This window comes from Pholcus phalangioides, unplaced genomic scaffold (assembly GCF_987345545.1).
Source record: "Pholcus phalangioides strain wild (caught in Gottingen) unplaced genomic scaffold, Ppha-v1.0 ptg000011l_1, whole genome shotgun sequence".
In the NCBI taxonomy this organism is placed as follows: Eukaryota; Metazoa; Arthropoda; class Arachnida; order Araneae; family Pholcidae; genus Pholcus; species Pholcus phalangioides.
The window spans coordinates 21,409,865-21,436,779 of record NW_028301604.1 but is presented as its reverse complement, the minus strand read 5'-3'; the positions used below and the strand labels follow the sequence as shown (position 1 = coordinate 21,436,779).

General features: G+C 34.4%; 1 protein-coding gene across 3 annotated transcripts in view; it reads left to right on the top strand.

Moving 5' to 3' along the window:
* Positions 1–870: 870 nt before the first annotated feature.
* LOC149080214 (alanine--glyoxylate aminotransferase 2, mitochondrial) overlaps positions 871–26,915 on the top strand; it is a 61,061-nt gene continuing 35,016 nt past the window's right edge. The window contains exons 1-7 of one of the 3 annotated variants that reach the window (XM_089239272.1): positions 1,102–1,234; positions 2,374–2,448; positions 5,196–5,275; positions 5,497–5,586; positions 10,134–10,315; positions 19,819–19,942; positions 25,529–25,623. In XM_089239272.1, coding sequence (XP_089095398.1) covers positions 5,575–5,586; positions 10,134–10,315; positions 19,819–19,942; positions 25,529–25,623 — 413 coding nt within the window. In that variant the 5' untranslated portion in view covers positions 1,102–1,234; positions 2,374–2,448; positions 5,196–5,275; positions 5,497–5,574. Of the gene's footprint in view, positions 1,235–2,373; positions 2,449–5,195; positions 5,276–5,496; positions 5,587–10,133; positions 10,316–19,818; positions 19,943–25,528; positions 25,624–26,915 lie in introns of all 3 variants that reach the window. The other 2 variants (XM_089239271.1, XM_089239270.1) reach the window with 2 other exon arrangements.

Below are 26,915 nucleotides of genomic sequence, written 5' to 3'. Positions count from 1 at the left end.
TATATATTTTGCAGAGTAAACAAATTCGAGCACGAAGTAAAAATGTTAATAAATGGAAAAGTTTTGGTAGAGCAGTAGGCTGACCATATTTCTTCGAAAGACGGGAAATTAGCATGGAGCAAAGAATAACATGGAGGGATTATAACCTCCTTGGTAAATTAGGGTCCCAAATACAAAGTTGCCAAATATCGCTAAAATCACGAAAAGATCGCCAATGGCGGGAAATGAAGCACTGTCGCAGATTAAAATCAATTCTATAAAATAAAACGTTCACCATGACAAATATGTGAGATTAATATTCTTATTTATAGTTGTAACTGTCATGATTTAATTTATGATTTCGAAAATAATTTCAATAAAGAATAAAAATTAAAGTAGACTTCGTTTAAAAACCTTGAAAAACCTGGGAATTTTTTCAAAAAAAGTCTGGACAGTTAAAAAACAGAAAATATGGAATGTATGGTCACTATAAGTAGCAGTATTTTTCCTTCTTTTGCACTAAGCTAGTAAGTAAGTCACTGCAAGTAAACTTTCCTTCACTGAGCTATTTACTTATAGCTCAGCTTTCCTTATAGCTCAGTGTTCTTTTGAGGAGAAGGTAGAAAAGGAAAAAGTAAGTTTTAATCATTATACGCGCCGTATTATATATATTATATATAATGAGAGAAACAAAATATTCGTTCAAAGTTGCGGATTTAAAATAGCTATTTGGCATTTCAGAAACTTTTGTTTAGTTTTGTGCTATAATTGCCGATTTCGTCGTAATTTTGGAATGTATTTGTCTAAAAAAAATATGGTCAGGTTGTATGGTTAGAAACAAACTGTGCAGGTAATGTCTGACATATCAATAGCCCAGTATAATTCAATCAGAACCACTGAAGTAGACACCCTTGGTAACTGAAATGTTTACATTCTTATCTCGTGGTCGTCGAGCTCAATGCTCGTGGTTGTGCACCATGGAGGAAAGAACATGTTTTCTTATCTTGGTTCTTGGTTCTGTATGGTATAGATCAGAGATTCGCAACCTTTGGAAGTCCACGGTCCTTTTTATTTCATTTTTGTAAGTCTAAGGTCCAGTCATGAACACGACTAAAGGGAAATAAATGATAAAAAATGAAACGAATCACTTATGACCGGGCGATTCAGAAAGAGCTGGCTTATATCGTAGTATGTGCTAACTGTTGGGTGGGATGGCCTATGTTGCATCGCACTGAAAATCCTGCACCCACCAAAGGTGGTTTGTTCTTGAGATAAATTTCACTTTCAACCTGTTGGGATAAAAACAAAAAAATTAGAATTCCAAAAAAATTCAATTTCTTTTCATTTAGAGAAAAATGGAAAATACAGGGCTCCCACTCGTCCTATTTGTCCTATTACAATTAGTGATTCTGCCAAAGCAGGAATTGTATCGTTTTCAAGGTTATTTGGGAGGGCGTATGTGGACCATTTGGTTTATTAATTTTTCTTTTTCTTAGTTTGAGGGTTCAACAAGTAGAGTAGTCATTAAAACTTCTGTCTAAATATGAAAAATAATTTTGTAATTTCTACTCCATGGTCGCGTGGACAGTAACATTCATCATTGAAAATCATGGTGCATTTGCCTAACAAAGCAGTTGGATACATAGGCCTGTTTTAGGTTTGGTGATTCTGATGCTACCCGATAGCATTTAATTGCCTTCTGTATTTTTAGGGCATGCAGAGGCATAAACAATTTTTATAATACTCAGCAAAGAGCTAGAAATGAAAGTTGCTTCATTTTTCAAAAATGATTGCACTAATATTGAACAGTAAAATGTAAACCAATAAAACCCGGGCTGTTTTTTTCCATGTTTTTTATTTTTTTAGATGACGGATAACGAACTGATGGTCAAACGAGTGACAGTTAATCAAAGTTTTACTTCATTAGATGTGTTTAGTGATCCAAATGTGCATATGTTATGGCCAGTGTCTGAACTCTGGCCAGTTTATGAAATGGCTGGACTTCAACAATCTTTATGATCATAGCTTAGCACAGGGCGGACAAATCCAAGGTGGCAGGTGACTAAAAAATTGGTATTGGTGCCTAAAATTTTCTTTGTGTAAGCAACATATTTGTCAACATGAAAAATGCTCATTATGCCCTGAAAAAGTCAAAAGAAACATTATTTTGGACCCTTTAATGTTTTTGACTCCTAGATTTTTTGTGATTTGTCCAGCCCTGGCTTAGCATAACATTAGTATCTGATTTATGGGGGGTTCTATTCTTTTTTCCTTGATTAACTATCACTTAACGAATTTTTATATTGAAATAGCATGATGTTTGTCATTCAAAAATTTTGTGAATATTGCATTTAATATAGTTTACCTTTATTTAAACCTTTTTTAATTTCATAGATAATCGAAAAATGAGGCTGTGGAAATTAGTGTCGAAGACTTCATATAAAGTTATTCGTTTATCTGCGTGGAATGGTGATACATGTATTTTTCTCTTATAACTTGCTTTAATTAGAATAGGCAGATGCACATAGTTGCATGCTTAAATTAATTATTGCTTAGTGTGGTGTATTTCAAGAATGTGCCTTAATATTTTGAAGTTATTAATATTATATAATACAGGGTCGGCAAGGTTTTGGACAGTACGGTAAAAACCATGGTTTTTACCATACTGTCCAAAACTTCCTATTTATAACTATAAGTGAAAACTTCGCAATTTGATAAAGAGGTAACTTCTATAATCAAATACAGGGTGATCAGCGAATAAGCCCTTATTTCAAAATTAAATATCTCTACAACAAAGATCAATAGAATTATGCGGTAAACAGTACGTTTATTAGCAAAACTGTAAAAATGTTGTACAGAAATTTCAAAAATTTAGTTTTTTTTTAAATTTTTTAAAATTTAAAAAAAAAAACAAAACTGGAGATTTTGGGGTTCCGAAAATCCTCATTTGTGTGAAGAGAAACCACTGCATTCGCCTAAAGTTACTGCATGGGTTGCGGTATGCGCCAGAGGCATTATCGGCCCCTTCTTCGTGCGAGAAACGATTACTACTGAACGTTACGTTACAATTTTGGAACAATTTGTCAGCACACATGGCGCATACCGCAGCCCATGCAGTAACTTTAGGCGAATGCAGTGGTTTCTCTTCACACAAATAAGGATTTTCGGAACCCCAAAATCTCCAGTTTTGTTCTTGTTTTTTTAAATTTTAAAAAATTAAAAAAAAAAACTAAATTTTCAAAATTTCTGTACAACATTCTTACAGTTTTGCTAATAAACGTACCGTTTACCGCATAATTCTATTGATTTTTGTTGTAGAGATATTTAATTTTGAAATAAGGGCTTATTCGCTGATCACCCTGTATTAAACTTCATATTATATAAATTATATTATATTATTAATTACATTAAATATAATAAAATGTTAAAATTCAAAATAATATATGTAAGGTAATAATAAAGGGTTGCATGATTGATATCAGGTTATCAAACAATTGAACTGAACTGTCTTGAGGTTAGATATTAGATTTATGAAAACATGAAAGATACAAGAATGGGATAAAAATTTGTCGCATGAAAATTAGAAAAAAGCAATAGATATTACTACAAAATCAAATTAAACTTAGGTAATAATCGATCACTAATAATCAAGTGCAGCTGCGCCTTTTAACATTCGATAACACATAACTAATTTAGCTGCCCTTGTTATGTACCTATGTTGTCCATCCTCTGACCCCTGACCTCTTTAGCCTTTATAATGGCTGTATCCATACATGACAGCCCTATCTATGCCAAGATGATTTCTAAGATAACAAAATTTGAAAATATTCTTTCAATTGATGCATAACTTGCGGGACATGAAAATAAAAAAACAATGTGTTAAAGACAGTCTTTTGATAAGCCTTCATCCAGTGTTTTTCATATTGCTGTCCCCCATGTGATAGAATTGTAAATATAGCTTGAATTTATTCGGTAAAATATTAGCTCCTAGCCTCATAAGAAGAGCAGCAATTTAAATTTAACAAAAACTTTGCGTCTTGAAGTCATTTATCATCATATAGGCATAATCAGTGTTTGTGAAACTGTGTTCTGTTAGTCATGAGTAGGTGCTACATAGTGGCCTCATTTTCTTCAGATATTTTCCTTTATTTATAATTAGCTTTTAAAAATGAAGAATGTAAAATAGATCAATTTTTAAAATTTGAAGAAAAAGTTTGAAAAGTCAAAATAGAGCAATTTGCATCAAATAAACACTACACCATTGATATATATTCACATCATTATATTGCTATCTAATAAAAAAATAATATTTATGTTGAGTTTCACAATAATGCAATGATTATAACTGTGACTATGCATATTTGGTACCTTCAATATAATGTATTTTTTAAAGAAAAGTGTTTGGAGAGATTCGGCAGGGTTTTGGACAATCACTGTCCTAAATACAGTACCTGCTTCATGATCATACATGAAAAATAAGATGTGAAGTAGAAATAACATTTATAACAAACTAAAAAATTTAAAACAGTGTTTATTTAAACATTTATATGAGTGATATTAATTTACTATCAGATTTCCAACTTAAAACCATCAATTTGGTGAAACAATTTACTTAGGGGAAAAAAAAACAAATGACACCTTTTTGAAATATTTTTGATTTAGTTTTATTTTCTGATAGTATTTTTTTAATATGTTAGTATCATGAAAAAAACAAACAAAAAATCCAAAAGGTTTCCACATAAAATTTTGAAACTTTGAGGTTTTGGACAGTTTCAGACACTTTTGGACAGTTTTAGACAGTTTATCCCGCGTGTCCTGTCTAAAACCAGTTTCGGACGTCCAAAACCCCAACCCTGATAATATATAATTATCAATTTTTTCCTTATATGTTTTAAATAGTACTAATCATAATCAATATCTGGCTCTTAAAACCTTTGGGTTCCGTGAGATGAACTCCCAAAGTCTTTCCAAATACCTTGAGTTCAGAACTCCTAATCTCTATATATATATATATATATATATATATATATATACAGAGATCATGATGAATTTTCTTACTAGCTCTTTAACCCTAGAACACTATCTCTATATCTAAAAAACGTAGTCTGTAATATGGTAACATGCAGTTTTTATTTTAGTTATTACATTTTATTTTAGTTATACTAGGGTTAATATAAATATAAAACAATGTTTAATATATTCCTTTTTTTCTCTAGGTTTTACTGCTAAGGCCAAGTCTTATTCCACTGGAGTTCCTACTTTACCCTCTTGTTCTTATACTCCCCCAATATACCAGGTATTTCAGATGTTTGTAAAAAATTTTCATCTTTAAGAATATAAAACTTATTTCACCAAACATGTTTTAAGATGTCATTCTAAACATAGACTACTACCAGTTATGGGAATGTTAGTAAACATTGAGACTATGTCAAATGATACCATGTTAAGCTGTTTGGGTTCAACTGTACGTATGATTTGAGCGAAGCTTGACGAATTTCTGTTTATTATTTGATTTAGTGTGTGGCAAGAGAATGGGAACAAGGAATTTAGCAAGGCTATATGAAGCTGTACCTATGTTAGAGACTATGAGATGGAATGATAATGTGGGTATGTGTACTTTGAATAGGCGATAGATACGTGAGGATATGGCGTTTGATGGAATAATGCTCTTTTTTACATGATCGAGATCATGTAACATAGCTGCCAAGTCTCCCGAATTTGTATTCCGTCTCCCGGACTCCCAAAAAGTTTTTATATCTCCCAAATTTCAACCGTGATTGTAAAAAGTCTCTACTTTTGAGGAAAAAGAAATATTCCTAAGAACTATACCCGGAAAAAAGACTTGATTTTTTTATGCCTCAAATTATACCACAAGTGTAATGCAAATTGTCGACATTTCATCCAATCACAAAAAATTCCATTTTCGAGGGGGGGGGGGGAAAAGATGTACAAAATTCGCCAAACAGCAGTCTTTCCAATTCGAAATTAGCGAGACAATTTGTATCTGTTTTGACTATATTTCTTTCCCATTGAATCTGTATAAGTCATGTTTTGGGCCTTGTATGGTGTTTTTTTTTGGTTCGCAAGATTTGATTTTAGAGTTGTAATGACAGGTAATTTAACTTACTGGTCGGCCATGATTGACGACTCGGTGATGGTTTGTATGATGTCACATTTCTGCAAAGGGGGGGGGGGAAACACTATAATTTTACTTTTATTAATGAAAAATCCCTTTATTATTTTTTGAAAATCCCATTTATATTTACTTTTGTGCGTTGGATGCATGCGAAAACCTCCAGAAGTTTCATTCTTCAAAGTTGGCAGCTAGGGTATAAAAAAGATGGAATAAAGATTATTAGACATTGATGGAAAAACGATTATTAGACATTGATGGAATAACAATTATTAGACATTGATGGAATAACGATTATTAGACATTGATGTTATAACGAACTTCTGTCTATTGTAAGCTGCTCTCAGTTCAATACCAACTCATTTTAGATCTTTCCATCCCATGCAGCAGAAGCTATCAGCGTTTTGCACTTATGTTGTGAGAGCATTTAACATTTGCTCAGATCGAAACACATTAGACTGTGAACTTAAAACCATCAGAGCAATTGCTAAAGACAGGGAGGTTCAACACCAAGATCATTGACGAAATGAGTAGAAAATTCATGAAATCAGCAAGAGAAACCACTTTGGAAAATATTACTGAAAAGCCACTCAATGAAAGTGTAGTTATACCATACGATCCAATAGTCTCACTTAAGATCAAGCCGATTCTCAAAAAGTTTAACCTAACAGCCATAGATGCGCCTGCTAAACTTTTGTTTCGAACCCCCTAAAGATGCTATACCACAGAATAAACAATGGGGCATTTATTATATTCAATGTGTTGATTGCCCGCTTGGCTACATAGGACAAACAAAGAGACCTATAAAAACTAGATTAAATGAACATGCTCGCGGTGTTAAAAATCAAGCATGTGAAAAATTAACCATCTTCACTCACTGCTGGCAAGAGGGCCGTAAATTCAAATTTCAGGTAGCAAGAGTTTTTCACAAAGTTAAATCCACAGCTGATTTAGACTTCTACAAAGGCATATGCATCCGGACCTTCAAAAATAAATTAGTAAACTACAATAAATCAACACCACAGATCACATGCAGCACCATGGCTTAAATTCATTACGAGTGGGAACTTAAAGAAAATTCTATTAGACCAATCAGATAGATCCATTTCGCAAGCAGCCAATCAGGTTGTTGCTAAAGACTTACATGCAGGTGCTTCCCTTCATTCTTACCTCGAGGTTTGACTTGGACAGACGTATAGTTTTTTTGTTCTTCCTAGCAACTGAGATTGAAGATTTGGTAATCAATCCAAGTGGGAAACTTGGTCAGCATGCTATTCTTATCCTCTGAAATTGACACCTATAGCGTGTTGAAATGCATAAAAAAAATTTTTACTATTTCCTAGTATTTGCCTTATTCGTTGACGATTTGTTAAGTATAGTTATTGAGTATACTTACTAGAGTTTTTTCTGTCATGGCACAATGCTTTTATATTGGGTTGCTGTGTTTTAGTTATATATTTTTTTGACATCCATATTTTTAGGGGCATCTTTTTCATCCACCTCATTGGGCATTTTGCCTTGTGTTGCATTTGTAAAAAAATCCTAGAATTGAGGTATGGAAATTCGGATTTAATAAAAAAATAATTCCAGAATGAAATCAATTGAAGCTCAGGCACTTTCTTTACTACAAAATAACGTATTTGATACATGCCTATTGTTTTCACTTCTATTACCATAATTGTAGGGCCCCTGAAACTGTGGAGCCTGGTGCAATTACACCTTTCGCATACCCCTAAGGTCAGCTCTGTCGTTGAGGAGGGTAATTAATAAATGACAATTCATCTATGACTGTAGCGTATTAAGTTTGATATAAGTATTGTATAAAGAATTTAATGATTATACACTGCTCAAAACAAGTAGGGGAGCAAGCAAAAAAGTGAAGAAAACCGTGCGAGACAGCCACGTATTGGCATACAATGGATAGTACACGCGTATCAATGCGCAATACAGAGAAAGACGTAAAAAAATTTGGAATTAAGCTTTAATTCTTTGAAAATATGGAAAAAAACATGAAAAGATGATTTAGGGCAACAATTTGGTTACATGTAAACGATAAAAAAAAGTACTGTTTAGACTTCGTAGTTTAGTTATTGTTTCAGCTTCAAGCATGTTCTCCACCAGACGAGTTCTATGCGGTCGGGCATTATCATCCTGGAAAACAAAAGAATCTCCAATGGCTCCAGCGTAAGGGATAACATGAGGTCGCAGTATCTCGTCTGCATACCTTTGGGCTGTCAAAGTGCCATTCCGAATGATATGCAGGTCCGTACGTCCACCTATGCTGATTCCACCCCATGCCATCCAACCAGCTCGTCTGTATTGTGACCTTTCACGAACGAATGCGGGGTTATTTCGAGTGCCCCTGTCCCTCCATACCAGAATACGTCGGGTGTCACACTCCAGACTGAATCGGGACTCGTCTGTAAACAGCACTTGGCTCCAATCATGTTGCTCCCAATCTTGATGTTCAGCAGCCCATCTTCTTTGGGCCACACAGTGGCGTGGAGCCGATTACGTACTGTTTGGCTGGACACCCTTCGTCCTGTTGCCAAGAGCAACCGTTTTTGCAGCTGCGTAGCATTCTCTGTTCTGTTTCGACGGGCTGTTAACCGTATATACCGGTCATCAGTTGCTGTAGTGGCGCGTGGCCGACCTTGCCCTGGTCGACGTCTAACATTTCCTGTTTCTTGGAATCGATTCCACAGCCTTGCAACAACACTTCTGGCGACTCCAACAGCGTCCGTGACACTACGTTGTGTTTGCCCGGATTCCAGTCTGCCTATAACACGCTATGCCATGGATTCCAGTAAATCACATTGTTGAGACATCCTCAAGTCACCTTGTCTCAAAAAAAAAATACTGCGCAATCAAATTTCACAGTTACGGCAGTAAAACAGACGTTTCTGCAACATCCCGATTTCTGCCCTTATCTCCTTTTTCTGGTTTTTGACATCATGAACTTTGATTTGCATATGAAGTTTTCTTCTTCCGTTTCCCGCTAGGCTTTAAATTATGGATGATTCATTTTATGTTACTTATCGGTATACATCTTTGCGTAATTTTGTTAAAACCATGTGCTCCCCTAATTGTTTTGAGCAGTGTATATATGTTGTGTGTGTGTGTGTTCATCTCATTTCTATAGCCTACTTCACAAGTATACTTTAGAACTTGATATTGTTCAGTCATACTTTTGAAGCCATAACATTAAAACCTCTAAATGTTAATAAAAATTAAGTGATATTTTATTCTGCATAAATTAACATTTAAAGCTGAAAATTAAAAAAAATCAGTCTGATTAAAATGAAAAATCAGTTTTTATCAACGTTAGTAATATCCCAACCCATGTACATGAACTCAATGTTATGCCATTTTCTGTGATAAATTCACTTTTTTTTTCATTTATTCTATATTTAGAATGATTAATTTTACCAAAACTTTTCACTGAGAGGGGAAAAAAACTATTATTATTTATTTTTTAAATGTACCATTGTGTGTGTGGTAGTGTGTTTGTATATGATCCAACACTTTTTGCCATGGATTGTAGATCAAATTGGTTATTTAACTTGTATGGGAAATGAAATACAGTGAAACCTGTAGAAAACGGAACATCAGTAGACTGAAATAATATTTCATTTTAGACAGATTTCTGTTTTATAGAAGTGCAAATAAAAGCACTAATCATTGAACAGATTATATTTTGATTCTGTTTAAGACAGGTTCCATCTTATAACAGTGTCTGTCTTAGACAGGTTTCACTATTAGAAAGATTTTAGATAATTCCCATTCTTGTTAAGTGTTTAGCCTGGTAAACAAATAGATGTAAAAATCATATTTAATGTCTTGAACATCAAGACATGAATCTGACAACTGCAGTGAAAGGATGCGAGTAGTTCACATACATATTTCTCAGGTTTTATCGTTCTTATAATTTTTCTTCATTTTGCTATTTAACTGTATCACATTTCAAATATAGTAATATATACATGGTAGACATTAATTATCCCCCTCTCTTTTTTTCAAGGGCATCAGTTATAGTGAAGCTGTAAAAATTAGAAGGGAAAAAATAAATTCCAATGTCGCAATGTACAAAGAGCCTATCATGATAACTGATGGATTCATGCAATGGCTTTGGGATCACACAGGAAAACGTTATTTGGACATGTTTGGTGGAATTGTTACTGTTAGTGTAGGCCACTGTCATCCGTGAGTTATGAACATTTAGTTTTATTCATACAGTGATACCATGGCTAACGAAATTGTTCGCTAACAAGTATTTTTTTTTCAGTCTTGGCTAACTAACATGGATTCAGCTAACAAATATTTTTGTTGATGTGGATATTCATGCTAACATAACACAGCCACTTTGTAAGCTGAATTTTTGTGCCAATAATCATCAGCATAATTGTCATTCAAGCCCAATTAATTTGTCTGCCCCAGAATTGCTTTTTTGAAATACTTCTATTTCTCTTTCAGAACACTTTTCAGCCATTTCATGTAAAATGAAAGATCAAGCTGAGAGAAAATGCACTAAAAAGAAGCCTAGACTTGAATGTTTTCAGTGCAAGATTCTTAACTGAACAGTATAGACATTCTAGGAGCTTATTTTTTTCATCTGCATGTACAATAGAGAGAAATGACCTTGTCACATCACATTGGGAGATTCTAAATTCTTCATCCAAATTATAAAGTTGTGCATCTCAGCCTCCAGTTAGTTTTTAGTTTTTTAATAGTGTTTTATAAAAGTCATCTTTAAATTTTGGGCAGTACCTGGAGCAAATTAAAGGATTTTCCAAAAAAAAAATACTAATAGGAAATTGTTTCAGCTAACAAATGTGATTCTGGAACAAATCTTCATTAGCTAAAATATCACTGTATACAGGGTAGTCAGAAAGTTTCTTTGCTGAGAAGGGCTGTGATGAATGAATTGATGCAAAATTTGGGATTTTTTTGTTTTCAGCATGTGCTTGCTCAAAGTATTTAATTCTGCCACTGTGATGTACTGCGGTTACAAAATTTGAAAACAATACGATGGCAACACCCAAATTTTATTGGAGAATCGGAACAAGCACTATAAAAAACCGAAAGCATTGGAATTTTTGTTCCAATTCCAGAGAAAAAGAAAGTTCAAAGATATACTGCCTTGAAAGTGTATAAAGATGTTTTACACACCATTTTGATTAAATAGTTGACTTGTTTTTAGAGATAAAGTTTTGCCAGCCTAACTATCGTTAGTTTATGCAAACGTTCTGGGTCAGTTCCTACCAACTTCATTTTATTTGATTTTCCAGTTCTCACGCAATTGAAAACTACCACCTATTTACGTATACCCCCTGTGCATTGGATTAAGTTTGGACTGAATTTCAGCCATTCTATTGCATACATATGGTTGTTCTTGAATCAAATAATTTTTTTTGTAGGTTTGCAACTTCAATCATTGAAAGAAAATATTTCATCTATTCATCCTTCCAAAGCATGTGAGGTGTAGCTCACAATAATAGGGTTTGTTTGTGGTGTTCATTAAGTTCCTGCTTTGTGACGACACTCAATATTGTCTCTTTTGACTGTGTTCTTTGAGATATTAGTTTATATACCAAGAAACACTTCATGTAGTGATAACATAACTATTGCAATAAGTAATAAGTACAGATGGAACTTTGTTTTTTATGGTTTTATTATATATTTAGTTTCCCCATGCACCCATGGGGGGGGGGGGGGTTCACATTTGCTAACTTTTGTTAACAGGGAGGAGGGCCGAATAATGATGATGTAAGCAATAAAATGTGAAATTGGGAAATTATATGATTTCCAAAAGTATGTGTGTAAATTGGAAAGCTTTTTCCTTCTGGACTTGCAATAGGGTAAAGGGACTTCCAGAACATCACTTGGCCCAAGAGCCCCATGATGCTTTTAAGTTTTACAGACATGAAATGTAGCAAGATTGGGGGCTGGATGGGAGATAATGAAAGTTACATGTCGTGGGTGGCAATCTTGAGATGGCAAATTTTAAGGGGTGGGCAGGATTTCTTTTAAGTTTTCTTTTGGGGACCACATTGTTTGACCTAAGGTTTGGGGGTGGACAAGGTAAATTTTCCAGTGAAGTTTTCAGTTACTAGCTTTCAGAAAGCATTTTAAATTAACAAATTGATTAAATCAACATATAATTGCATTTTTTTTTCAGACATATATATTTTTAAAAATATTTTAATTTTATGTGTTTTAATTTTTGGCATCCTCCTTTCTCAGTTTTCGAATCAGGTAACCCTACCTAAGTGGTATATGAAACATCCTACCAACCCTGTCCTATCTCAAACCGTTTTTGGGTTATATATTCAAGTATGAAAGAAAAATGTGTCAAGTCTGGAAAAACTCAGATTTGTGAAGTTCCTGCAAGACCTACACACAAACTAAGCACATGTTTAGAAAGAGCAGAAAACATCCTTTAAGATGACACCATTTTCCTCAGAATATTTGGTTTCAAGGTATCCAATTATTTTTCTTGTCCCTTTTCTATAAAATGGTGCAGGAGTGAACTTTAATAACATTTTTTCATATAAAAGTGTCCCAAAATGGTAAGAACAATAATTACTTCTAGACTACCTATGCCATTTTCTATGAAAGGTAATTTTTATGTCAAATTTTAAGTTAAATTCATGTAATATTCGAAAAAATTGCAAAAAATTCTATTAATGGAAAGTTATTTTCACAGTGCATTCAACATGTGATGGTGCAGGTTATGAACCAAAAGTTAAAGAATTGTATGGTATGCTTATAAGTTACACTCAAATCTGTTAATATACGTGTGAATTTTTTGAAATTTCACTCTGCATATCATCTATAAAACATTGTAATTAGACAAATATATGTGTTAGACCTTAAATTTTAGTTCACAGCTTCAACAATATATAGCAGAATATCATTAAAATTTCATAATGATACAATGAATAGATTTTTAGAAATCTTGTTTCAAATTCAAATAAAATGTCATAAAACACGTTTGAAGCTTTTATTCATGTATTAATTGTATGTAAAAACGCAACACTTTAAAGTTGATGTAACTTCGATTGTAAGTATCATAAACAAAAGAAGGCCTGTTTTGGAATCACAAAATAGGGCTTTCATAAAAAATTGAAAATCTTTGAAGAAATTAAAATCAATATTTTTTCCTTCCAAAATGACATTTTTAATGTGGTCGGATACCTTAATGGTGAGCAACAAGCACTGAAAGATTTGGCGAAGTTCAAAATCGAATTGGCATCAAAATTTTCAATCGCCAATTCTGCAAATATCCTTCTAATTACCCATTGCACTAGCTTTTGAAAGAGCCTACAGTAAATCATATAGGTGTTCTAGTGTAAGGAGAAATTTAGCCTTTTGTTTGCCGTACATGACTGAAATCAGCATTTGTCCAAGTAGGCATTTTAGTGGATTTTGCTGACAATTTGATTTTGCGCTTTACCAGTCTCCCGGTGTTTGTATCTTGCCATTTAATCCAGACATCCTGATAGAGGTGGTGTCTCCTGATAAGATTTTTTCTGCAAAATCAAACCGTTCCAAAATCTGTAACTGCAAATTGTAAATTTTTGTTAAATATTTATTTCAACGGATGCTGATTTCAGTGATGTGCTGCAAACAAACGGCTAAATTTCTCCTGAACTAGATCACCAATATGATTTATTGTAGGCTCTTTCAAAAGCTGGTGGAATGGACATGTTTTTGGTAATTTGACCGGTTGTAGCTAGAAGGGTGTTTGCGAAATTGGTGATTAAAAATATTTGCGAAAATTTGAGTTTGCCAATCTTTCAGTTCTTATAGCACACATTTAAATGCAGATATTCTGATAGAATTAGTGTCACCTTATAAGATTTTTTCTGCTCTTTCCAAATATAAAATTGGGTTGCTTCTAGGTCTCTCAAAAACTTCACAAATTTGGGGTTTTTCAGACTTGACACACATTTTCTCCATAATCAAATATCCCCTATAACTTGAAAATGAATGGAAATAGGACAGGGTTGGTAGGGTTTTTCATGGTCCACTTCAGAGCTCGTCTATCACCCCCTTTTGTTTGGCAGAACAGGTCACATTCACCCTGTGTGTGTTAAAAGACCCCTCATCGAGAATAAATGTCACTTGGTACATTCAAAACTAAATGTATAGGAAAAGTTCTCTGGTGTTTTATATACGGTATGAAAGAACTATTCATTTGCAAATCAACTTAATTAAGATTCATAGAACTTATTTTTTTTAAGTTTGCCTTTATATTTATGAGAGAGACAGCATTTTTTTCAAACTTTTCTTCAAAATTTGAGTTGTAATTTTGTTATTCATGTTATCCATGCACAGGAGTATGCTAATATTTAACTATGTTATCTTGTATGTTAATTCTATAATTGTGCATTGAAACTTCTTTAACTATTACTTTCATAATATTTTATTAAAAAAAAAAATACTGTCGTTATACTTATGACATGCACTATAGTTTATCAAGCAGGACAGGGTTATTATAAAAAAAACTTTTCCTATGAATAGGAGTCTGAGCATGTGGAATAGCAGCAGTTTGTTGAAGATCTGTATGTTTAATCATGCTGTGAGTTATAAGGAAAAGTATTCATGAGAGCTTCTAAAGAAATTCTCTTGCCTCTGCCTATCTCAGATTAACCCCTTAATGATCAGGAATGAGATATCTTGGCCCTTTATAAATGAAAGAAATACATTCATGTTCTATCTCCCATCCTTTTGGCTCTTCCTTGGTAACCCTGCAAAAGAAAAATTGTCTGTTTTTTTCTTTACCTCAGCATTATCATATGTTTTCTCCATTGCTGTGGTTTGATGATATAGTGAAAGGGTAGCTGGGAGAGGAGGAAAGAATGGGAACTTGCTGTTTATCATCTCTTTCTTTCATTTTTCATGTACAAATAATGATACCAGTTTTTGAGATTTATCTCTGCTAGTTTGTTGCTCAGCTGTGAATTGTCCAAATTTGTTGTTAAAAGTCTGTATGTAAAGGAGTTAGATGGAGAAGAAATGGAACGCTCATTTTTATAGAAATACGAATTACTCAGTGGTCACCACCGCTATACTTAACTCAATCTCTCTAAATTATTTCTCAAGTTTCTGTAACAGAACATGGTTTGCTTGGTGTCTCCCAGAGATGCACAGAAGCATGGCGAGTCTGTTGACAAATACAGGGTTCATGAAGGACCCCCTAACTTTGAAAATAAATAACTCGGAAACGGTGATAGATAGAAGCATGAAACTAGTGGTATGTTTATTTTAAAAAACCGTAAGAATCTGATACAGAAAACCTCAAAATTTTAGTTACAAATTGCGGTGATAGATGGCGCAGCAGGCGGCATTACAGATCCTTAGGAAGCGAGCTCAGACGGCGAGTCATCAAAGATTTCGCCGTTGAAACTTGACTGCTATTAGCGTATAGTGAAAGAAATTCCAGAAGTGGTGTATTCCATGGAGGAACGTGTGTTTATTGTGTTGGAGTACTACCGATTAAATCACAGCTCTACTGCCATAAGAAAGAGAAGTTTTCAAACCTGATTTCAAGTCACAAAAGGCCCATAAGGAAAAATAATTCACAGGAGCTATTCAAAAAATTTCGACAGATAGGCAACACGGCAATGGGTTAGTCGGAAATGTGAGTCCCACCCACTCCGTCATTACACTTGAAAATGCAAAGGCACTTGCTGCAGTTATTGAGCGTCATCCAAATAAATCTGTCCACAGACTTGCAGTTGAATCCGAATCATGCCATCTAGCATGTGCAGAATCCTGCGGAAGACATTACACATGTTTCCATACAAGATTCAATGCCGGCACGCCATACCAGTTCAAGCTGATTGACAACGAGAGGATTTCGCTAACGAGATGCTCAACATGATTTATGGTTCTGGTTTCAATGTTGCTCGAATATGGTTCACAGATGAGGTGCATTTTCATCTGGATGGTGTCGTTCACAGACACAATTGGCGATTTTGAGGTACCAAAAACCCTTATTTGTCTCACGCTTGACCAGTCCATTGCCCAAAACTTACTGTTTGGGATGTGATCTCCTACAAAGGCATCATTGGGCCCTTTTTCTTGTGAGAAACGCTGACGACTTAATGGTATATTGAAACAATTTGCCGCCACTCCACAAGCATTGGACGATTGACCAGACAAGGTTCAAGCAAGATGGGGCTCACCCACATCATATACAAGCTGTTTTTGACTTTATGGATGAATACTTCGATGATAGAGTTATTGCATTGAACTATTCAGGGAAAAGGCATGGACTAGCCTCCGTTTTCACCAAACCTCACCCCCTGTGACTACTTTCTGTAGGACACACTGAAGGACATTGTTTACCACAACAATCCTTTAACCCCCAAAGCAGAATGTTTAGCACTGTTCTGCGACGAGCCCTCAACTGACTGGAAATGTTCTGCGGTAAAAATCCCCATACATGTAATAATGTTTTTTTGCACTTTTTCGTAAAATTCTTCCAAATTGTTCTGCGACGTACGTCGCAGATTTTGGCACATTCTGCTTTGGGGCCTTTAACACTCGATGAGGTGGAGGAAGCTATTTGTCAAGCTTGTGTCTTGATTTCCGGTGACACACTACACTGCACCCACTGCTACGATAGTGCGATCGGTAGAGGCATGGCGTGAGATACATAGGGCAATCCTCGATTGTACCGGGTTCAAATCCGAGCTGCACCACCACGTTCATTTTTCAACCCACACGGGTAAAAGACATATATCCTGGGAGGGACAGAGCCTGGGTCGTGTCTGGTCTGACGGTGACACACTACCGAGGGTCACTGACAATTTTATTCTTCGTTTGTAATGTGTGTTGTGTGAATGATGCACATTTTGAATCACTTTTGATGTGAATGCAACGAGGGCTGCTTGCATTACTCACCATGTACAGCCTACTTATGGTAATGCAGGCGCCATCTATCGGCACAATTTGTAACTAAATTTCTGAGGTTTCATTATCAGATTCTTACGGTTTTTTTAATAAACATACCACTGGTTTCATGCTTCTATCTATCACTGTTTCAGAGTTATTTTCAAAGTTAGGGGTCCTTCGTGAAACACCCTGTACTTCAGTAATAAATGGTAATTTCTTCATATCGACTTAGTAGTCATTTCCAGGCGCAGGGATCAAGACCACTGTGGTGAGAGCATGATTGAGCAAAGTTTTTTTTTTTAAGAGAGAGAATAAAGGTTTATTTGTATGAATAAACTACATACAACAACATAACAAAAAACAACACAACACATGAACTACACACAAACTGTGTAGTTTGCATACTCTGTATACAAGAGTATGATCTCCCAAGGGACCTTATGTCCATCCAGGGCAGATTCATGAAAATAATACCAAAAATGTTTTCTTGTGGCCAACACATCGTTTAATATATACACGTATGTGTTACACGTACACATACACACACACATAAATTGCCCCATGGTTTCTATGTATGTGTTTATTGGTCTGTCTTAAAACTTTATATACTATTTATTATATTGGTATTTTCCACACATTTTAATCAGAGTTTTATATTTTTTATGCGTTTTTCATTTTTTATGTGTGAATCCAGGGTATTGTAAATTTTTGGTCCTAAATAGATAAATTGTTTTTTTATTATAGTTTTACGAGGAAGAATTATTTGAAATTGGGCCCCATTATTTCTGATATTTCTTTGAATTTGTCTTATTTTAAACCAATCTGTATTTCTGAATAGAAAAAGTAATAGTCTATAAACATAGGTTTTATGAACATTTGATCTGTAGTCATTTATTTGGATATTTGATGGATGATGAGTATTTGGCCTGATTATTATGTTTAAGCTTTTGTTTATTGTTTTGTTGAGTAATTGGATATTACAGTCTTAGTCACCTCCCCATACACAAATTCCATAATGAATGGTGGGCAGGATCCAAGCATTGTAAATAGTTATCAAAAAGTTTTCTGAAATAATATTTCGAAGATTATACATTCTTATATTATAATATTTTATTCTATTGTTGATAATTTCTATATGATTTTTCCATTTCAAATCTCTACCAAATGTTATTCCTAAATATTTGAAGGTTTCAGTCTTTTCTATTTGAGGGCAATCGCAGAGCTCATTCATACAATTTAGAGAGTGATACCTTATCTGAAATGAAATGTCAACGTCATTTCTTCGAAGCTGAAATTTTATGTATTTTGTTTTCGAGACGTTTAACTGGAGTTTATTTCTATGGAGCCAATATTGAATTCGATTTAAGTCTTCTTCTGTATATTGCTTTAATACTTGATCATTTGAAGCTGATATGCTCAATGCGGCATCGTCGGCAAATGTAACTAATTTCCCATGCAGTTGCAAAGAATGAATGTTGTTTATATATACTAAAAATGCCAATGATCCTAAAATTGATCCCTGAGGAATTCCTTTTCTTATTATCTTATAATCACTTATTATATTATTTATTTTAACAGCTTGCTTTCTATTTTCAAGATAACTCGTAAGCCAGTTAAAAATTTTCCCCCTTAAACCTGCATTGTAGAATTTTTTCATTAATATATCATGATCGATACTTTCAAACGCTTTCTTTATATCTAAGAAAAGGGCTAAGTTTTTATTATTTTTATTATTTTCGGTGTGGATATATTCAGAGAATTTTTAAATGGCTATTTCTGTATTCATATTTTTTCGGAAACCAAACTGTGAACTCGGAAAATAACTATGTTTGTCAAGAAAATTGACAATTTTATTTCTAACAACTGATTCGATTACTTTTGAGAATATGGGCGAAATCAAAATGGGGCGAAAATTTGTTAAGTTATTTTTATTTCCGGTCTTATAGATGGGTTTTACAATTGCGTATTTTAATTTTTCCACAAATTTCCCTTCTAATATGGAAGTGTTTACAAGATAAAGTAAGAATTTAGAATGATATTTATACACTATTTTTAACATCTTTGCAGTAATACCATCATAACCACATGCTTTATTATTTTCCAAACTATTTATCACTATTTGTAAATTTTTTTCATTTATTGGGCTAAATACCATTGAATCTCTTTCGGAGTGTGAAATATGATCCATATGTTCATCTAGATCGGAAGAAATGTTTTCAACTGTTTCAACATCTACACCACACACATTCATTATTGAAAGTCAGAATTTAAATTACCTGGGATTAATTTCTTAAGTGTAATAGCATGTCAAAGTAGCTTTGTGGTCAAAGTGACAGCTTCCGTTGTTCTAGTGTGAAACTTACTGTTTAGAGTTTATTAGTTTTCTCTTCTACCAGTTTAAACTCCTTTTCCCTCCCAAATAATTCCTGCCCATAATAGTTTTCTCAATTAGTTTATCTTGGAAGTTAAAACTGCCCCTCCAGCTTTGTTTGAAACAAAGAAAAATATGGATGCAAAAGTAAGAAAAGGAACAGTAACATGTAAGGTATATTAGTATATCCTTGTTTTGATGTTTGAACATATTTTGTGTTTGAAGTTTTTGCATTCAAAAGTTAGAATATTAACTAAATCCATACAAAACTTATGTGAGTTTTTTGGACTATTACAACATCCTTTTTTTAAAAGAAAAAAAAATTAAAATCAACCATGAAAGTTTTGACTTTGTCTCAAAGTTGGTTGACAAATCAACCAATTTTGAGACTTGGTATTTTTTTTCAATTTATTTTTTCTTTTTATTGAAGGAGAGTAAAGAATGCTGCTATCAAACAGATAGAAAAACTTTGGCATGTAACTAACATTTATCTACATCCTACAATTCACGAGTATGCACAAAAGCTTACTGATCGTTTGCCTGGGAATTTAAAGGTGAATTTAATGTGAACTTCAGATATTTGTGTGTTCATTAAAAATTAAATTTTTTCTGTATTATATATGCATATAGAGAATAATTTTTTTAACTCGAAAATTTGAAACATCAATGACACTCATTAGTAGAGTAATAAAATTTCATAACTTCTGGCCAAAATTTCCTTCATCTACGATTTCAATTTTATGTGTGCATGGTCCTCAAGACCTAGATTTTCTCTGCTTACAAACTGTAGAATTATTCTTTGGCTCAGTGGAAAGCATGATATGTGGTAAAATAATGACTCTCTGTATTATCCAGCAGGGCACTTGGACTGGGATATTTAATGAGGCCCCTCCGTAGTGAATCATCTCGGAACCCTGTGCTGGAGTTTTGTCCATGGCTAAAATCATGAAAATGAAGATTCCTTTCGTTGCGTTGTGCAACATTGCACTAGTGAATGCAATATACTAAAAACAATAAGATCCATAGAAACCCTAAATGAATTGAAATAACATATGATAACAAGCTTTTTCAAAAGTGTACCTTTGAATGGTACAAAATGGGTACTGGAAGAAAGCAAACACCATGATAGAACATCTGTTCCCCCTCAATATTAACATTCGCATAAGAAGATTGTCCATTTCAGTGTATTTTGCCATCATATTAGTTGAACATCTCTATATAGTTATAAACTGAAGAGCCAAAAAAACTGGTACAGGCATGTGTATGCAAATAAAGAGATATGGAACCAATCAGAGTACGGCGCTGCGGTTGGCAATGCCTATATAACACAACAAGTGTCTGGCATAGTTGTTAGATCGGTTACTGCTGCTACAATGGCAGGTTATCGAGATTTAAGTGAGTTTGAACGTGGTGTTATAGTTGGCGCACGAGAGATGGGACATAGCATCTCCGAGGTAGCGATGAAATTTGGATTTTCACGTACGACCATTTCACGAGTGTACCGTGAATATCGGGAATCCGGTAAAAAATTAAATCTACAACATTGCTGCGGCCGGAAAAAGATCATGCAAGAACGGGACCAACGACGACTGACGAGAATCATTAAACGTGACAGACGTGCAACCCTTCTGCAAATTGCTGCAGATTTCAATGCTGGGCCATCTACAAGTGTCAGCGTGCGAACCATTCAACGAAACATCATCGATATGTGCTTTCGGAGCCGAAGGCCCACTCGTGTACTCTTGATGACTGCACGACACAAAGCTTTACGCCTCGCCTGGGCCCGACAACACTGACATTGGACTGTTGAGGGCTGGAAACACATTGCTTGGTCTGACGAGTCTCGGTTCCAATTGCTTCGAGCTGATGGACGTGTACGGGTATGGAGACAACCTCATGAATCCATAGACCCTACATGTTAACAGGGGACTGTTGAAGCTGGTGGAGGCTCTGTGATGGTATGGGGCGTGATATGGGACTCCTGATACGTCTAGATACGACTCTGACAGGTGACAGGTACGTAAGCATCCTGTCTGATCACCTGCACCCATTCATGTCCATTGTGCATTCCGACGGACTTGGACAATTTCAGAAGGACAATGCGACACCCCACACGTCCAGAATTGCTACAAAGTGGTGCCAGGAACACTCTTCTGACTTTAGGCACTTCCGCTGGCCACCTAAATCCCCAGACATGAACATTATTGAACATATCTGGGATGCCTTGCAACGTGCTGTTCAGAAGAGATCTCCAACCATGCAGGATTCATGGTTTCAATTACCTCCAGCATTACTTCAGACATTAGTCGAGTCCATGCCACGTCTTGTTGCGGCACTTCTGCAGGCTCGCGGGGGCCCTACACGATATTAGGCAGGTGAACCAGTTTTTTTGGCTCTTCAGTGTATATAGAACTTCTATCCCTTTCAGCCCGAGCTCGAATGATGTTGCAGGTGAAATACTAACAAAAATTCATGCTTTCGAAAATTTCCTGGTCTTACAAGGGATATATAGAAATATATATCTCTATATGGAAGTTCTACCTACTGTCATTCTAGGTGGAGCTTAATTTTACCGTTAAGTTAAGAAATCTGGAACATTTATATTTTAGGAATTTAAGAGATTTTAACATGAAAAAGTCATGAAATTTCAACAACCTGAGATAAACCGTTTGGGTGTAATCACATGTCAGAGTAACTGTGTGGTCAAAGTGACTGCATCTGTCATTCTAATGTTAAATTACTTGATAAAATAAAATTCTATTATGACACCTAAAATATTCCTTATTCAATTTATTTCTGCTTCATTTCATCATTGATTTTCACAAAATTTAAGAATGTTTACTTGTAAAAAAAAATTTCTGGAAAGCCTTTAATATAATCCGGGCCATATTTTGGCCTTTTTTTAGCAATAATGCATAAAATCAGAGAATTTTCACATTGTGAAAATCGTGCATTTTTTGAAGATTTATTTAAGCTCAATCACTTTTTTTTATAATTTTTGCAAATAAATATTTCTCATAACATTTGTTTTTTTTCCCCAGGTGGGATTTTGTGAATTAATAGTGATGTTTGTAATACTGTATTTTCAATATATCAACTGTTTTTTTCTAACACTATTTCTAGAGATATGTCAAAAGTGTTAAATTTTTTTCAGAAATGGTGTTTGAATTCTTTTGTTACTGGGATTTCATTACTGTGCAGCTACAACAGACTAAAAATTAAAAATGTCTAAATAAAAAATACGTAGAAGTTATTTGCATTAGCAGTATATATATATATATGGGGATATTTTTTGGTAAATGAATATGCACTAAGAAGTATAAAATATGCATTTTAAAAACACATCTGCTTTTTTTGTATAGTAGTTTTTTATGCATATTTTTTGTACATATTTTGGAATTTTCAAGTTTTTCATGATTTTTTTAGTGCATATTTTTGGTTTTTTATGCATATTTTCATATTTTTAGAGCATATTTTCATATTTTTAGAGCATATTTTGCCACTTTTTTAGTGCATACATAATTCGGGCTCTAATAATTATACTCGTAAATATTCCTTATATTACAAGTCTTCTAATGAAAATTATCTGACAAAAATACTGAATTTAAGGATTTCCAAATTTCATTGCTTGATTATACTCACCTTGTATACTAAATACACCAAGTGATGTTTAAATCTACCAATAATAATTATTTTTATATAATGTTAGAAAATTATATAAGGCACGCTGGGGTAAGTAGAACCACTGTTTTGATCATGCAAATTCAACCTAGCATCTATGGCTAAGTCAACAAAACTTCTTGAAAATGTGGGAGCAAATTCGTTAAATCACACTTTTTAGGGCTAATGTTAGAAATTTATTTTCTTTTGTGCTACCTTTCAAGATAAATTTTTTGTTGTAGGTTGCCATGGATTCCACTTGGTTCGATGAGTGGTGCTTATGGCTGATTTGTGCTTTAAAATCATTTATAAAATTATGATTCATAAATGAAAGTGAAAAAAATCATAACAAAGGGGAAAAATTCATTTGAACCATAAAAAATCCAAACTTATTATTATTAAAATACAAAGATCATCAACAGCGTTAGTATGCAAAAAAATCCCTCGCCACTAAACATTAGTCAACATTAAATAATGAGGCAAATAGAAAGGGAAATAGTAATTTTCCCAGACTGTAAAAGTTAAGAGGTGATAAGATTGTCAGAACTTCCTCACCTGTAATGACAGTCTTGTCTTCAATGTCGGGCCATCACTACTACCTACAGATGCACATAGAAGCAATTATAGCAACTGCCTGTACACCTCTAGGTAGCAGTGATTCTTCTAAATTTTGCTTCCAGACAAGTCTTAACTTCTTAACTTTGGTTAGTTGCCTAATGAGCATCTTTATTGACATTTTATTTGTGAACTTGCGAATCACCAACTTTTGCTTTTGAAATGGATTTTGAATACCAGGACTATAAAGTTTCATTCTTCCATTATTTCTCATCGCTCATCTTTCAGATCCATAAAAGCAGCTTGTGTTGACTCTGGAGCTTTATCCCTTTGTATCCAGTTTCATATCATAGTTGATCAAGCCAATGCAAGTAGGTACTGGGTTAGTGTAAATTAATTGGGTTCCATTTGTGCCCCAGCATCAAGAGAAGCGTGGGGAAAGTGAAACCCTATTCAATATTCCACAACTTTCCCTGTAGAAGTACCATCATATTATATTATACAGGGGTGGGAACTCTGTGCCAAAATTAACATCTTGCACCATCCTGCTCCAATAGGGTATTTTCGTATTTTTCTTTGCCAAATAGCGAATTTTGCTTCAGTATTCCTGGAATTTCGGAAAGGGCGTCAAAAAATTTTTGTTCCTGCTTGCCACGAAATGATTCTTTCCGAAAAGAGTGTGTTTTATTCCACTGTACTTCAACTATCTCCTTATTTAAACTATCTGGCTTTCCATCGCGAAACCCCAATAATATCTGTGATCGTGGAACTGAAGATGGTTTGCAATGGTCATTCAGCTTTAAAGCACAAATGTGAGTCAGTTTCCGTTTTCTAAAAAAAAGTCGCTACTGGAAGCAACAGAAATTACTGCAATCAATCGTCATTGCGTTAAATCCCGATGTTTCGGGAATAATTTTCATTCCGGGAGTAAAAAGAGCATGTCCGCCGAATTACAATTGCTAATTTAGAAACTTTGCTGAATAACGAATAAATTGCTAATCTCGCCAAATAACGAGTGTCAGATCGCCAATGAGTGCTGAATCGCTAACCATGGTGTTGATTCTTCCGAAATTCTCTCCCATTTTGCAACAAATTCTTTCTGAGTATAAAAAAATTTAAAACTTGATATAGAAAATTTATAATATCTATATAAAGATTATAGAAAATTTTTAGCCCATTTTTGAAGGGCTGCTGTTCCAGATAGCAAATAGTGCCCTCAGCAAATATCATCTTAAATAGATTGGTGCGAAAAATTTTATGACAGCCGCTCTTTCAAACAAGGTATCAAAAGCATGAAAAAACAAAAAACAAGCGGATGAAAAGATGTTTGATAACAAAAGACAGTGCAGTTGTTTTATTTTGGAAAGGGGTGAGGATTAATGAAAATGTTAATATTTCGCTGCTCCAATTTATAAATATCTGCTCCAAATCCTATATTTTGCTGCTCCAAAACTGCTCAGAATCCTCAATTAGCTGCTCCAAAACTGCTCAGAATCCTGAATTTTGCTGCTCCAAAGCTGCTACAAAATGAACTTGGTCACTTCCCACCCCTGTATTATAATGAGACATTTAAAAGAAAGAAAGGATCAACTAGCCTCTGAAAAATAGATAGGCCAATATGTATTTTCAGGAATAGAAATAGGAAGAGCACGCACACAACAATAGCAACCTAATCACAAACCTAACCTTTCCAAATGAAAATGTCTTGTAATGTTCCAGGAGCAGCCAGCACACCAAGCACTGTTTTACTTAAATATTGAGTAAGTGTAAAAATAAAATTCTCCCATCGCCATTCCCTGGAAGTTAACTGAATTGCATAGATCATATTGGATTCTACTTACCCGGAGTACCTCGTATCATTAAAGCGTCTATATATATTTATCCTTGCAACTTTTCCATTGTTAAATAGTGTGTTTCATATTCAGGTTTGTTACTTTTGCAATAGTGGTTCTGAGGCAAATGATATGGCCATGCTCCTGGCACGTCTGTATACTGGGGCTTTTGATATAATTTCATTGAGGCAAGTAAAATTTGAACTTAATTTAGGCCTAAGTGTCACATGCTTTTTGATGTATCTAAATATTATTGATACAGCTTAGGAATGATTTATTAAATCAAATCTTTTGATGATAAAAGACAAAACCAGCATTTTATGCATTCAATGACAGCACCATGTAGACATTCATTGCTTGCATTGCCCTTAAGTTCTGAATCACCATTAATTTTCATAAAATTTTACATGTAAACTAAATAGGACAGGACTTGAGTAATAGGTTGATTCACAAATTTTTTAAACTTCAAAAATGTCACAAAAGTCAAACCATTGCTTCCTTATCTGTTACAGAGAAGAAAAACTGTTTTCTCTAAGTAAATTAGGAAAGAAAACTTGTTTTGAAGACAGAACCACTGCCAAGAAAACTGCTTCTTGCAAAAAAAAAAAAAATTGGTTTGCTTCAATACTTTTGGGGAGATTGGCAGCAACTGATGGGAAGAGATTTGACCAGTAGATTACCACAGTGTCGTAACTAGGATTTTTAATTTTATGGGGAGATGCAAACGCCACCCCCCGTCCACTATAACATTTAATAATTTTAGAACAGTTTCTTTGTTCCTCTCTAAAATTTTCTGAGAGATGGGGGGAAACCTCTCTAACTCAACTCATGATGACCACATCCCGCTTAAGTTGGCTACGCTTTATACTGCTCTATCACAATATATTTTCAGAAATCACTCATGTTGATCAGTTCGAAATATTTTACGCCATTGCTCTCATGTGATTCAAAAGTTATGTGTTTCATTGTTTCCTTCATTTGTTTATTAATTGATATGTTTATTGTACTTTATGAGCCGTTTCGGTAGTGAATCATGAGATGAACGATAATTCTTAACTAATTTATTACGGAACAATATTTACATCTCGTTCCCGCCATGTTGTCATTCCCTTCAAGTGTTGCCACCTTCGTAAAACATAATACTGTATTTTCTGGTGTTGCCAGATACATAACAATTCTCCCACACTAAATTAAGAGATGATTAATGATAGAAACAAAAGTTATACACAAGAATCAACATTTGAACAGTCACAAGTTCAATCTTTGAACTGGTTTTCTGGAACGAGTTGAGCGTCTCAGTTGAGTAGTCTGAGCTGGAGGAAAAATAGTTCTTGTTGATCGAGGAGTTGCATTTGAAGTTTGCTCTGTTTCAGTAGAAGCATCTACCATAGATGAAGTCTTGTGTTGGCAAACTGCAGGAATCTCTCGTTGACTTACATGATCACTAAAAGTGACAGATTTCTTTTGAGGGAAGTGTCTC